Source organism: Topomyia yanbarensis, chromosome 3 (genome assembly GCF_030247195.1).
Source record: "Topomyia yanbarensis strain Yona2022 chromosome 3, ASM3024719v1, whole genome shotgun sequence".
Lineage (NCBI taxonomy): Eukaryota > Metazoa > Arthropoda > Insecta > Diptera > Culicidae > Topomyia > Topomyia yanbarensis.
In genome coordinates, this window is record NC_080672.1 from 255,317,702 (window position 1) to 255,333,074 (window position 15,373).

The 15,373-nt window shown below is 38.6% G+C and overlaps 1 protein-coding gene across 1 annotated transcript; it reads left to right on the forward strand.

Moving 5' to 3' along the window:
• Nucleotides 1-552: 552 nt before the first annotated feature.
• LOC131689881 (STING ER exit protein) lies at nucleotides 553-1,461 on the forward strand. Its single transcript, XM_058975235.1, has 2 exons — nucleotides 553-760; nucleotides 818-1,461. The coding sequence occupies exons 1-2, from the start codon at nucleotides 640-642 to the stop codon at nucleotides 1,363-1,365; spliced, it is 669 nt and encodes a 222-aa protein (XP_058831218.1). The 5' UTR covers nucleotides 553-639; the 3' UTR covers nucleotides 1,366-1,461.
• Nucleotides 1,462-15,373: the final 13,912 nt, after the last annotated feature.

The window sequence follows — 15,373 nt, forward strand, 5'->3', positions numbered from 1 at the left end:
GTAGGAAGCTTAGTGTAAATTTATATATGTGTGTGTGCATCATTATGGGAAGTGCCACCTTTACCCGCAAGTAGCGTTGCTGTTACTGTCTCCAGATTCTGGACAGAGTTGATATGCAGTCTTCGGTTATACTCTCGTTTATAGGTGAAAAAACTATTGCTTTTTAACAAAATGTCAATGGTCTTCTAATTGTAACGTCATTAAAAATAATAAAATTTCGTTTTCGCTCAAATGCTAGTTTCGCTGTTTTCAAAAATCATGCTTGAATTGTTTCATCCCACGTGGCATAAAATACTGTTTAGTTCCATAATTTTGATAACGTCTGGTATGAGTTTAAAACTTTGCTAAAAAGATTAATAAAATAAGATGGCGCGACTTGCGTATGGTGCTGCGTGTGCTCTCTATCGGTGAATCGCAATCACTACCCTTTGCATCGATAGATGGCACGGTATGACAATCCCAGAAAGGTTGCTAGAGGGTGCTGCATGTGCGGGTTGTAAACTTGGCTTTTTCGTTAAAATTTATTCTGGCTGCATCCTGGTGATGCTTATGTCAAATTTTCCAAATAAAACATAAACAAAGTGTTTCTTAGGTTGTTGTTAAAATATTTGTATTCTACATAACTATTCATAGTTCAAAATGCCTAAAGTTGTTTCTCGGAGCATTGTTTGCTCGGATTCAAAAGATCAGGAGGAGTATACCGATACCGGCCCGTTGAATATCTATTATTGTTTATGTGGGCAAATGAGTCTTATTTTAGGTAAGTTTTTCACAAAACTAGTAATTGTGTACCACGATTAAATCTTTTATCGAACAGATTGTATTGTTGAAAAACTACCCCTACGACAGCTGGATGGAGCACGGGTTATTGATTCAGCTAAACATGCCAATAAAATCACATCGGAACCGGGCGAAACTGTATTTATTCGACGGGAAGCTGGTATCGAAAAACAGCACCGTTTCAAGTGCAAGAAATGTGCCCTACCCCTGTATTATCGGCATACCAGTGATTCCCAGGTAACATTCATTATCCGTAGGGCATTAGTGAAATCAAAGAGCGACACCCGAATTTCCGAAGTATATAATAAACCAGCAGTCGTTGCATCGTCACTCGAGCCGAAGAAGGTAATGGTGACGAAACACACCAAGAATATGGGTAAATTCAGCTCAGTTACCGTTTCCACCATCGACGAGGAGGAGGACGAAATTGAAGCGCGTGAGGTTGCGGATAGTTACGCCAACAATGCCCGAATCATCGAGAAGCAGTTGGAGCGAAAAGGAGGCAAATCGAACGAATCCGTGATTAAGGAAAAATGTGATGCTCCTCCTACGAAGAAATCACGGGGCACTTTGTTGGATGTGTAGAATCACAATAGAACAACACAAATTGGAAGGTAAAATAAAGAAAAGTATTAATACATTTAAATTAATGTCCTTCGAAATGAGGCTTCTTTGGAATAATTGAAAGCGTAGACTTTGTGTTTTATAGAAACCAATAAGTTAATTACAACCTCACGTAAACGAGAATCCAATGCGTAAAGCAAATTTTATAAGGCTAATTTCTTCACCTTTGCTTAAATTTTAAACCAGGTTCACCAGTACGTATAACGTACTGGTGAACCTGGTTTAAAAGTTATGCGAGGGTGAAGAAATTGGCCCTAAGTCTGGCTTAAGCGCTAAGCGAGAGTAAAGAAATTGGCCATTAAAATTGCCCAGAGGATTTCGGATTTCAAGTCAAGACTCATGTTCTAGATATATCAAAATTTCTTGCATCAATTGTATTGTTTATTTTGGGTTTTAACCGTTAGGTCATTCGCCAGTCTTCTTGCATCAATCTAGTACCTTAAAATAATACCAATCTAGTACTGTAAAGTTAAGCTACGATCCATAACATAGCAAAGATTCGATCCTTACGTAGTCCATCTGTATTTAATTTAGTATTTAGTTGCAGTCCGCTAGAGACATCTATTTAGTTTCATATTGAGCCCTTCCAGTACAAGAACCTAATCGAAAAAATAGAGCGCATAACGCTACTCTCTCAATGAATAGGTTGAATCATCCTATCACGTTTCAACATGTCGTTAATTCGTTACCCACTATTTTAGCAAGTAGCAGGAAAATAAATTTTAATATCAAATAATATAAATTACCCAAGTTGTTCTGTGTTCAATGCATTCTGTGCATTGCAATAAATTGAATGTTGAGATAAATTTGAAAAATTGATTGGACATAAAATTTTTTTGTTGATCGCATCATAACAACAATCAAGTTTTGTGGATTTAAGTCGTATTTTCTATTGTTTTAAACAAAATAAACGATTGGGATCAATGTAGTTCGGACGTTAAAGCAAAGTAAATTTGGTTTATACCTGTATTTTAAATGTACGCCATCCTGAAAGCATTGCAGCAGAATGTTAGCGGTTTTGATAGTTTTATCCAACTATACAAATCATGCCCGTGCGCAAGGGGAGGGTTTTGGGGGTTCAAACCCCTCCCATCACCTGTTCATCGACTTTAAAGCCGCATATGACACGGTGGACCGTGTGGAGCTATGGAAAATGATGGACGAGAACGGCTTCCCTGGGAAGCTGACAAGACTGATTAAGGCTACGATGGATGGTGTAAGGTGTTGTGTCAAAATTTCGGGCGGCCTCTCGGGTCCGTTTGAAACACGCAGGGGACTAAGACAAGGCGATGGGCTGTCCTGCCTGCTGTTCAATATAGCGCTGGAAGGTGTAATGCGAAGAGCGAGGTTCAACATGCGGGGCACGATTTTCACGAGGTCCAGACATATCGTGTGCTTCGCTGACGACGTGGACATAATCGGTAGAAACAAGGAGACGGTAGCAGTTGTGTATACCCGACTGATGCGCGAAGCAGCACGAGTAGGACTGAAGATAAATGTGTCTAGGACGAAGTACATGCTGGCTGGCGGAACCGATCGCGATAGGGAACGCTTGGGTAGTAGTATTACGATCGACGGCGATGAGTTCGAGGTGGTTGACGAGTTCATCTATCTAGGGTCATTTGTGACTGCGGACAATAACACCAGCCGGGAGATCAGAAGGCGTATTATCTCTGGAAGTCGTGCTTACTATGGACTCCACAAAACTTTTAAATCCAGGAAGCTTCACCACCGCACCAAATGCGCCATGTACAACACACTGATTAGACCGGTAGTTCTCTACGGGCACGAAACGTGGGCAATGCTCGAGGAGGATCTGTAAGGACTCGAAGTCTTCAAAAGAAGGGTGCTGAGAACGATCTTCGGTGGTGTGCAGGAGGATGGCGTGTGGAGGAGAAGGATGAACCACGAACTTGCACAACTCTATGGTGAGCCAAGTATCCGGAAAGTAGCTCAAACTTGAAGGGTACGGTGGGTGGGGCATGTTGTGAGGATGCCGGACAACAACCCCACCAAGTTGTTTTTGCACCTCCAACCCGGCAGGTACAAGACGGAGAAGAGCGCATCGTTGCCGGTGGCTGGACCAAGTGGAGCAGAACCTGGTGAGTATCGGGCACCTGAGAGGTTGGAGACAAGCAGCAACTGACCGAGTGACGTGGCGGAATATTGTGGAACAGATTAAATCATGATAATATGATGTACAATCAGGAACTATAATATAATATAATATACCCCTCCCATGATTTATTTTAAAAAACTTATGAGCTTCCTGTTCAGGAAATAAATATACTGCAAACCTTTTTGACATATAAAATGTCATTGAGTTCAGTCACTCTAGAAACAAGTCGATGAAGAAAACAAGGAAAGTGATGTATGTCAAGTTGGTCGGCTTCTCCGATGAATCGGTACACGTTTCGAGAAGTTTCGATATTAGCAACAGTTGTAAGTAGACCAGCTCCACAGCAGATGTCGGCCAGCAAGCTACAACGGGGACTAAGGAAGAAAAACACAAGGTTGGAGAAAATCGTGATATCGTTATCTGGAGAAATTTCATCGCCGATGATCACTCCGCCAGAGTGGCTGACAGCTAAGTGGATGGTGCACATGGGCATCGGTATTAGGTGAAATACCGCCGCCGAGGAATTCTCAGATATCAGATAAATAGGAACGAGTAGCGTCAAGAAGGATAAGAAACCTTACGAAGGTGCTTGTGAAAAGATGGAAATCATTATGGTCGACACCTCCGGATCGGTTTGAGTCTCACCAGGTTGCAGCAGACCAGAGCAGGTCAGATAAAGCGTGAAGGTCGGACAGCGAGCAAAGAAAAGCTATGGACAAAAATGAACGATTAACATAAAACAATCCCTACTGAAGTAGTGCCAAACGGTTGCATCAGACGGATGAGAATTGGGGGATACAAGAGGTTTAGGTTTAGTCAGCAGGATTAGCTACTACAAACCAATCCGAATCTACTACGAGCCAGCTGGCAGCAGTGCCTGTTGATGATTCTTTCTCGATAGCAAACATTGACTCAATCTGTTGAGCTAAGACTATTGGTATACAAGACTCGGCTCTCCAGGCCTAGGAAAAAATCTTAAATGTTTGAGGGTTTCTATTTCTTCCTTTTAAAAGAAACGTAAAACAAGGGGAACCCTTGAGAATTTTCTGCGCGCGGGCCTGATACTAATAAACATGCAATACCAATAATTCCAAAACTTGTAAATAACAGAGAATTTATAAAATATTTCGATAAATTATTCGGCGTTAGCATTTTTCGAAAATTTAAGTTATTTTTTCAAATGTTTAGTGACGAAACAAACGGCCAAGCTAGTGGCAAAGTAATACTTACACTACGAAGCTTACGTTGAAGCAGGCACTGTAACAATTATTGTTAATACAAATTAAACTCGGGTAACAATCGCACTCCAATAATGAAACTTTTCAGTCGCTTACCGCAAATTGAAAAATATCGAGCAAATCGCGAACTTTTCTGAACCGAGTGAAAACCAAGAATAATTCATTAGTACATCTAAACGCAAAATGAGTCGCACGTGTAAATGCTAGTTTACAGTTCGAAAAATGGATCATGGGATTTGATTAGGGAAAATTTCCCGCCGAGATCTCTCCAAACCGTAAAACCAAAAACTCTGCTGCTTCTTAAAAATACAAACAGTATCAAACTTGCAGCGAATTGCAAATCTTATAAAAATATTATTTTTCCTGTCGAAAACAATTTGTATTGAATTGTTCCCGGCCGGATTTGTGTGTGGAGTTTTAAAATCCCGTGATGTTTACCGCGGTTGGGTTTACACTTCAGGAAAACTGTCATTTTTGTGTAAACTAATTTCTCGTCACGGGATTTGAAATCCCGAGCTCCATTTAAAATACACAGGGACCCTAATCCCGTGACACGTTTTCCGAACTGTAATCTAGCCTTAAGCAACATTTAATTTTGTTTAACTGTCCCTTTATTTTATCATGTCAGTCTACTAATGCTGTTTTTGGTTTTAGAATCAGGAGGCGAGTCGCCCTAGGTTCGCTCTAATGTTTACAATATCCATGCAAAAGTGACAGTTCCGAGCAGCGTTGTCAACTTTTTTTTTCAAAAAATACTGGAACCTTCTTTTTAGTAAACACGTATGTTGCATACCTCCTTTTACTGAATATTTCAGTCAGTTTCTTGATATTGTTGTCTAAATTAAAAAAAAAAATAATAAAGCATTCGAATTTTATTGTAATTGTAATAGTTAGTCGAATTTTACTGTTTTGAAGGTTTCAATTTACACATCCACAAAATCCTAGATTTATGACCATTTGCTAAACTTGAGGATGCACTTAAACCTATACCACTATAGCAACTAGCTGAGAATTCAACAAATGGTCATGAAAATATTAGCCACAATGTAGTCTATTGTTTATGTTTGAGTAAAATTCATTTGAAATCGAATCATTTGTACATTCCCGAACCGTTTTACTCACCAGTGATATAAAGAGTTCAGGTTACGGTGGAGTAAAATCTTATTCTGGAGCACTCGGCATCATCCCATGATTTGCTTGATAATTCTATGAATTAAGAGTCAAAAATAAAGAAAAAAAATTAAATATATGAATATTTAAAAAAATTTAAAAAATTTAAAAAAATGGAAGATTTTTCCAATTGTCTGTTTGACTGGATGCTGTGAAAAAAAACTGGAAGAATCCAGTTTAAACAGGAAGGTTGGCATCGCTGGTCCAGGTTCCGAGCAACTTACACGCCACCGAAAAACTACCTAAAATTGAGTACTGTTAACTTAATCTCGTGGTATCGTGCAGAAAGGTAAAATTCGGTAAACCGTATTGAAGGTCGTTTCCATTTAACTACGGCAAAAATCATAACTCAATCTTGAGTTTAATTTACTTAAATTTAAGTTGACTTTACCTAATTTTGAGTATACCCTAAATAACACAAAATACCTTACTGCACGGAAGACCTCGACTGAGTCGAATCTCTCGTTTTGTTTTTGACAACACTAATATGTGCGAAAGCACCACTCAAAAGTACCTAAATTTAACTTAAAAGAACTTATTCTGTGCGCTGTTTTATTTTTGCGTGCAGAGCATCTCGCTGATCTCGATCATGAACCGACCAAAGGGCCGAAGACGCAATGATATCGAATCGAGAAAAATAGCTTTGAAAAATCGCTTCAAAAAATTAAATCGTATTTTAACAGAGTTTGCATACTGCGCTTTCAAATGTATTGAAACACTTCAAAACAATACTAGTTTTCGGAAGCATTACGAAAATATTTTATATAATAACGTTTTCGTTGATAAAATTGAAAAAAATATATTTCGCCGAGTGTTGTTATGAAATGTTGATTAGGCCATTTTTGAGTCGCCATCTTATTTTGACCACTCACAATTTCGCCCTGCAGTGTCGCCAGAAAACAAAAACTAAATGTGGGTTTCGCCGTGCTCGCCAGAGGGGAAAATTTGTTATTCTTCCCGGGCGTATCAAGCAGTTGGTTTTTGTTTAGGGCGACTCTGTTTACGGGCTTTGTAAGCAATGATACTGTCAATTTCGCCCGTATACACTACCTTAGAAATGCAGAGGCGTAATCCGCCTGGCGGCTTGTTTACAGTTGAAAGTCGGTTCCGCCGTTTTGTTTCTTATTGATTTTCATGAAGTGTGAATCATTTATAAATGAGTTTTTATATTTATTATGAAGTATTTTTACTCCTCTTTAAGATATTACTTAACACTCCGTTTGTGTACATTTGTTATATAGGTCCATTTGTCGGTTCACGATCGATCTAATAACGAAATCAGCATAAGTGTCGCCAGAATAATGCTGTCAGTTATTTTGAATCAATTGCGAGCATTTTTTGTTTGAGCCAATCGCGCTTCCATATTACGCTGTCAGCAACTTTTAGCGATTTCTTGAAAGGTGAAAAATTAAGTCCCTCTCTACTAAGGAACAAAAACATCTGCGATAATCTGCTTGTCGTGAAAATGAGTGCACATTTCAACCTCTGGTACTTCAAAGAAAATACGACTATTCAATGTTTCTTCTTTATGAGGGCAGACAACGATTTAAACGCTAAAGTCGCTTAGTCTTGTTACTAAGTTAATCTTGCTCCCCAGGAAAGTTCAGTCGACTGGTACTAGTTAGTATTCCGGCTCCAGTGACACAACCTATTCTAATTACAATCGGTATATCAACTAGATGTGAAGAGATAACTAAATTTGGATATTTATGGTGTTTCAAAATATGTCGATGAGAGATATATAGAGGAGATCGAAGATCGCCAGTAAATATCGGACTGGAACGAGATCGAAGGGATTCGTTTAAAGGAGATCTGTCGCTAGAATACTAGGCGCACGACCAGATAACATGTTTAATGTCGCGCTAACCGTTACCACAAGCGCAGAGACCGCTCTAGATGACTCCAATATGCCGGAGATTCGAATCCAACGTATAATGGTTGGACATGACCCAAGATATCACCCGAATGAAGTCACGACCCTCATCCATCCCCTTGGGCCAAAGTTTGTTGATACCGAAATTTGCCATTTTTTGAACATTCGCTGACAATAAATACTGAAAAACCAAACGATCTTTCATTAATATCACCTTCTAATGGAATAAAGCAATGCGAAAGCACTCAAATTAAGGTCTTCTGGTATGGTTTTTCAGATAAAGCACTAAGGAACTCCCATGTTTCCCCAAGAAATACAAGGAGTGCTTTCCATGCTCCATCGAACGGAGAGCCTTCTTGAAACTATAACGATGTGGGCGTGGTCATTGATAGGTAAATATAAAACCACCAAGTTTGTTGGGGCACGGCCATGTTTCTTGAAATCTGTGCGCAGTCTATGTAACAATCTGTGCAAATCTGTGTTAAGAAAACCTATTTTAATCCACCTAGCGGTGCAATTGTGCCTTTCTCAATCATGAATCACGAGAATGTGTGCGTTGTTTATATTCATTAAAAACTTTTAAATGCATATATTACATTTTATTATTATACAACACATGACAACTATATACAAGAAAATAAATCATTATTCGAGTTCTAAAATTTTGAAAAAGAAAAAACAATAATATTGAACTGAAAAAAGGTGCTAAATCGGCAAAGTCCCAAAAAGTCGATTTTTATAAAAAAAATTTTTTCGAGATAACATAAAATCTCGACGTTTCATGCATTTTAAAGATGTTTGGCATCAAAAATACGAATTCGATTTCTGAAATTTCATGGGGTCCCCCCTTTGAAAAAAAATTAGAGTTCCGACTTATATGGGAATTTCATATGTGACCGGACGATTTTGTCTATATTTCCGGACCCATATAAGCGATCCGTGCGAAATTTTATAGACATCTGTGGGGATATTATAGCTATCATTTGGGACTAAGTTTGTGAAAATCGGCCCAACCATTTTCTGGAAACTGATGTGAGTTCGTAAATTTTGAAAGATGGCCGCTTTTCCCGGGCACTTCCGGAACCGTCTATGGTGGTCAATGTAGTCAACGAAAGTTTGGTTGGCCGTCGGTGACCTAGAACAGCAAATTTAAGTTGTTTGAGAGACATTTTAGCGAAATTTTTACCTTTTTTGCTTTCATCGGAGTATCGGTTTGAATCACAATTTGCTATGTGATCGCACGCCACAACCTGTAACTCCGGAACCGGAAGTCGGATCGCAATACCTTTCATTTGAGGCCAAGCTTAGTCGAATCGGTTCAGCCATCTCCGAGAAACCGATGTGACTGTTATTCTGAATTTAGATACTTCCGCCGGGGCTTCCGGAACCGATGATGGTGGCCAATGTGGCCAAATAGACTTTGAATGGATGTTAGTGACCTAATACTACAAATCGAAGCAGTTGTGCTCATATTCTGGAAAAATTTTCACCTTTATACATTCATTGCAGAATTTATTAAAATCGACATTTTCTGCGTGTTCGTACTCATCACCCTGTAATTCCGAAACCGGAAGTCGGATCCATTAGAAATTCAATAGCAGCCTATGGGAACGTTGCACCTTTCATTTGAGACTAAGTTTGTCAAAATCGGTTCAGCCATCTCTGAGAAAAATGAGTGACATTTTTGGTCACATACACACACACAACGCACATACACACACATACATACATACACACATACATACACACACACACAGACATTTGCCGAACTCGACGAACTGAATCGAATGGTATATGTCACTCGGCCCTCCGGGCCTCCGTTAAAAAGTCGGTTTTCAGAGCAATTGCAATACCTTTCTATTGAGAAAGGCAAAAACGTTGCAAATCTGTGTTAAGAAATTTTTTTTCGCAAAACAAGAAGTGACGATTTTTTTAGTCAAAAATTGAGAAATCTGTGGGTACGAAGGAGAACTACCAAGCGAGCATGGTAGACAGAAATATCTGTTCAACGAGCTACGACCGTTTGAGAAACCGATTGAGATTGCCGTGGCCAAGGACGACGAATCGATCGTTGCACGTTATTCCGGGAGCATACGATTAATTTCCGTCGTAGATGATGAGCCTGTTTCATGCACCATCAAAAATGTGTTATACGTACTTTCGTTGCGATTCAATCCGTTTTCTGTACTGAATGTCGATACCAACGGAATGAAAGATGTTTTGATGGTAAATGATGACAAGGTAAAGATTTAAAAAGGATCCAGAGTTGTTGCAACCGGTGTCCGCAAAGCTATAACAGTTGAAATTTTATGCGGGAATGTCGATGTTGACGTGCGGACCAATTACGAAAGGGCTAGAACTATGGCATCGTAGATTCAGGCAATTAAACATGCATTAGCTCGAACAGCTGATTGGTAAGCAAATTGTCGATGGCTTGTCGTTCGAAAAGAACTCGAACCGAAGTGAAATCGTTTGTGAACCTTGCGTTATAGGGAAACAAACTCGAAAGTCCTTTCCCGTCCGGGAAGGTTATCGTTCGTCGCGAGTGTTGGAAGTCTTTCATTCTGACGTATGTAGGCCGGTAACTCCGATCTGTCATGAAGGTGAGCAGTATTTCGTTTCGTTTATAGACATAGATTGACCGCCCTTTATTATGATATTTCCAAGGTGAAGTTCTCGAATGGATCCGGCACTACGAGGCAGTAGTTACCTCAAAATTTGGAGTTCAGATGTGCGACAATGAAGGGGGGTATCGGAACAGAGCATTCGAGGTTTTCTGTCGGAAGAAAGGAATACAAGTAAATTGGACGATTCCTTATACACTGGAACAGAAGGGTACCAGTGAGAGGATGAACCGAACAATTGTTGAGCGAGCTTGACCAATGCTTGACGATTCGAAGATTGACAAGTCGTTTTGGGTGCCAGCGGTGCAGATAGCGGCATTCCTCGTTAACAGGTGTCTAACGAGTGCAATCGACGAGAATAAAAGTCCCTTTGAGCAATGCGAGGGTAGGAAGCCGAATATTTCTGGACTTGCGTGCGTTTGGGTCCAATGTAAACGTTCACGGGCGTAAAGGCAGATTATGCCAGTTTTGCATTCAATACTTTGGGGTATGTAGAAGACTTGCCTGAATCGGTGTCCGAACTGCAAAAAGAAAGTTATTGGGCACAATGACAGCGAAATCGATTCGCTGGCGAAGAACAACACGTGGAGTTTGGTGAAACTTCAAGTTCAAAAGATCAGAAAACGATCAGCCACCGCGGTACAAGGCTCGCTTCGTAGGTGTTTCAGTTAAAGACACGGATTCGACTACGAGGAAACATTCTCGCCGGTAGCCCGGCTAGATACATTGCGTACAGTTTTGGCAATGAGAAATAAGGAGGAATTGGCCGTACATCAGATGGATGTCAAGATGGCGTTCCTCAACGGAAGTTTGTCAGAGGAAATTTACATGCAATAACCAGAGGGTTGCGGTGGTAAGAATGGTTTGGTATGTCGGCTAAAAAAGTCGCTATATACTCTCAAGCAGTCGTGTAGAACGTGGAACAATAAGTTTCATTCGTTCGTGGAAAGGCTTGGTTTCAAATGCAGTGCCTGTACGTTCGAGGAACAGGAAAGAATCAAGTGATACTTGTGCTGTATGTGGATGATGTTCTAGTGGTGAGTCCTTCAGGGAACATTGTTCTGGAGATCAAAAAGACCTTATCCGGAGAGTTCGAGGTGTCAGACATGGGTCCGATTAAACGTTTTCTCGGCATGAAGGTAGATTGCGACACTGAGAAGAGGATCATGTGCCTAAGTCAGAAGACTTATTTGGAGAGTCTATTGAGATGCTTTGGAATGGTAAACCGTCATCCTGTCTCCATGTTTGAGGCCAAGCGAATTGATAAGCCTTACGGTGAGCTTGTGGGCTGTATAATGTACGTCTCGATGACATCACGGCCGGAGCTGACAGCATCAGCTAACTACTTTAGCCAGTTTCAAACCTGTTTCAACGAAGAACATTGAATTTACTTACGAAGGGTACTGAGATACATCAAAGGGACTTTGGATGTAGGACTGATGTGTCAAGTGGATAACGGAGGACAGTTGCTGGAAATTTTCACTGATGCGGATTATGGAAACGACATTGAGAATCGTTGTTCTGTTTCCGGCGCAGTGTTTAAAGTTTTTGGTGCTACAGTAAGCTGGTTTGCAAAAAAGTAGTTCACCGTATCACTGTCGTCTACGCCGAACTGCAGCCGCATGCCATAGTCAATGGTTGGTGCGTGTGCTGAAGGAGCTTGAATGGAAATCGGATGAACCTGTGTTGTTTCGAGAGCACAATCAATCAACGATGAAATTTGTGTCAAATCCAAAGGACACTGGAATACTTCAGCACATCGACATTAAGTACTTCTACGTGCGGGACCTTATAGAAAATGGTAGCATCAAGCTAGAATATGTGCTATCAACGGAACAGTAGGCTGACATGTTCACTAAAGGTCTTCCTGCTCCAGCGTTCCTGAAGTTGTGGTAGAAAATTGGAGTAGTAAATTGTAAGATTTGAGCGGGCGTGTTGAGTATTACAATCCCTGCAATCCATGCATCTGCATCGATGAACCCCTTTGCTATTTTTGTCTATCTTTGACTACTCACACTAACTCTGTATCACTCTGAGCCTGAATAAAAAGTAATTGCGTTGTTTTTATGTTCACTTAAAGCGTTTGCTTTTTTATCGCGTTTCTAACGGTTCTTCGAAATTCCTCTGGCCATTCTACTTTACAAATCACTCCGAATCTTACTGCCCACTCGGAAAAAAAGTGTTCCACCGGCCCTGGCTACTTAAACAGAGAACAACACAAGCAGTATGCGAATCGTGAATGAGACTGGTAGATATTTCCATGTTTTCCTCTTCATTGAAGTAAATAGTATAAAGTCGATGGCACAAATTCCGTGCATACAGTCCAGTCATCCTTATAGCTGGCGAATTGTTTCGTGTGGGATTCTCGTTCCGGAGGTATGGATAAATGAGTCCTCTACAAATTAAGGGAGAGGGGGTAACAGTGAAGTACATTTTTTACGATTTAATTTTTATGATAATACATGTTATTTGCGTAGCCAAAACTAGTAAATAGTTCCATTCTATCGTTAACTAATGCTTATATTCTGTTCAGATGGCAAAATTATCGTGAAATTACTTTTTTTTGGATTTACCCCATGGGTAGGAACAATGAAACACGACGTCGTCTATAGTGAAATATTCTACATGTAGATTGTATTCTTTAAAAATCCTAATGGTACTAATTAAAGTTATATTGAGACGAAAATCGCTTGTTTACGAAAGAAATCACTATATCATCGCGTAACAACGGACCACCATATATGCATATAAGCTGCAATCCTGAAAGAAGAGATAATTTCTACAAACCGTACCTAAATTGACAAGTTTTGTTCTAGATGAGTAATATTTACTGTGGAAAATCGGAACCCATTCACATTTTAAAATAGATCACAAAAACAAAAAAAATCACTGTTCCCATAGTCATCGTTTTACATTTACCCAATGGGTCCCTTAAATAATAGAAAATTATAACAATTAACTGCGCTAGATATAGTTTTGAAATGTTTTTACATTTCTTATAAAAGAAATAATATAGAATTCGCTCAAACTTTCAAGATTTTTTCCGAGGCCCGGAGGGCCGAGTCTTATATACCAATCGACTCAGCTCGACGATTTGGGACAATGTCTGTGTGTGTGTGTCTGTGTGTCTGTGTGTGTATGTAACGGACAAATTCTCATTCGTGTTTCTCAGCAATGGCTGAACCGATCTTATCCAAACCAATTTTAAATGAAAGAACTAAAAAACAGTATGAACGCTATTAATTTGTTTTTGATTCTGATGTTTAGTTTCCAAGATATGAATGTTTGAATGCGTAAAAATGGCGTTTTTCGCAGTTTTTTTTTAAATTATCTGCCGAAATTGACAATATAGATTAACAATTTATATGTTTTTAGACAGCTTTAACGAATACCTTTCGAAAAAGCTATAGATTGTTGAAATCGAACTATTATCAAAAGAGATATTTAACATTAAATGCGGACGAAAGATTTTTATCATTTCCCATTGCCAGAAATATGACCCAAAAAAGATAATTTATTATTAACGCCAAAACGGCTTATTTTAGGTCAATAGTATCTTCAAAGAATTTAATGGAGGCAATATTCCCTTTCTTTTGGTATTGTGCTTTTGCTGATTAATCCCCCTATGAGTGAGATATTTTCACAAATTTTCTTGTAAGTGATTATATCGAAATGATGTCTTCAGCAAATTTGTAGCTCTTACTTTTGCGAATAACTTTACTGAAGACTTCAAATATCTATTTTGAATACTTTAAAAGTTATGGCTTGTTGTTTGTGGATTACTCTTTGTCGCCTATTTATTGTTCAATATAGAGGGATTCCATGAGAAACCGACCGACCGCAAAATATGACCATCGTCGATTCGAACGAAACTTTGCAGGTGTGTTCGCTGTATGAATCTTCATGATATTCTCTGGCAATTGGAATATTTTGATACAAGAGTAATTTTTCAAAAGGGCGTAAACGTTTCTACGTGTATGAATTTCAAATTTTTTTTTGTTCGATTGCTGTATTTTATACAACAAAACTATCTGAGAACAAGTTACAAGGAATGAATACTTCTGTCCGAAAAAAATATACACTGAAAAAAATGTTGTGTCATTTTTCAAAAAAACAAAAATTTATGATAAAAATTTAAATTGCGAAAAAACCCATTCTTTTAAATTTTTTATATTTTGTTACCAAAAACCTAAAGAGAAAAGAAACATTTTGATTGTGATGGAGAAAAAATCGCTAAAAAAGTTTTTCTAACAATAACTTCGTACATGTTTTTAAATTTCATACTAATTGACACACAAAATTGTAATTTTATTACAGAATATAATTCTAAGCACCATTTAAAATCAAAATGCATTTAACAAAAATCTTCCAAAATGCGATAGTTTTCGAGATATTTGAAATTTCGCTACTTCAAAAACAATTAATTCGTGTAATTATGCTCTTTTTAAAAGTTATTAGCGTTACCCCATCAAAAAATGTCAAAAATTTAATGTTTATCTTTTTAGAGACGTAAAAGCAACCTTTTTAGTGTATTTGGATCATGGATAAGCTTTCAATAAAAAAGTTTTCCTAACAACAACTTTTGACATTTTTTTATAATTCTTACTATTTGCAGTCAAAAATAAAATTTTCTTTTTGAATATGATTCTAAACGCCATTTTAAATCGAAATGCTCTTAACAAAAATTTTCTAAAACGTAGTAGTTCTCGAGATATTTTAACTTTTGTTTTAACAACACAATTATTTTGTTTTATTACGACCTTTTCATAAGTTAGTCGCGTTTCTCCATCAACAATAATAGGTTTTTCAAAAGGCCCGTAAACTTTCGTGCAACTTTCTCTGTGACATCAAGGCGATATTGTAAACCATTTGAAAGTTACATGAAAACAACCAACATATGATTCAGCTATATAGTTTAATCAACAGACCCTATGGTTGAAATAAA

Coding starts and splice junctions, on each gene's coding strand:
- LOC131689881 (XM_058975235.1), top strand. CDS start 640: ATGCCTAAAGTTGTTTCTCGGAGCATTGTTTGCTCGGATTCAAAAGAT. Junction 761..817: donor GCAAATGAGTCTTATTTTAG/GTAAGTTTTTCA, acceptor TTTATCGAACAG/ATTGTATTGTTGAAAAACTA.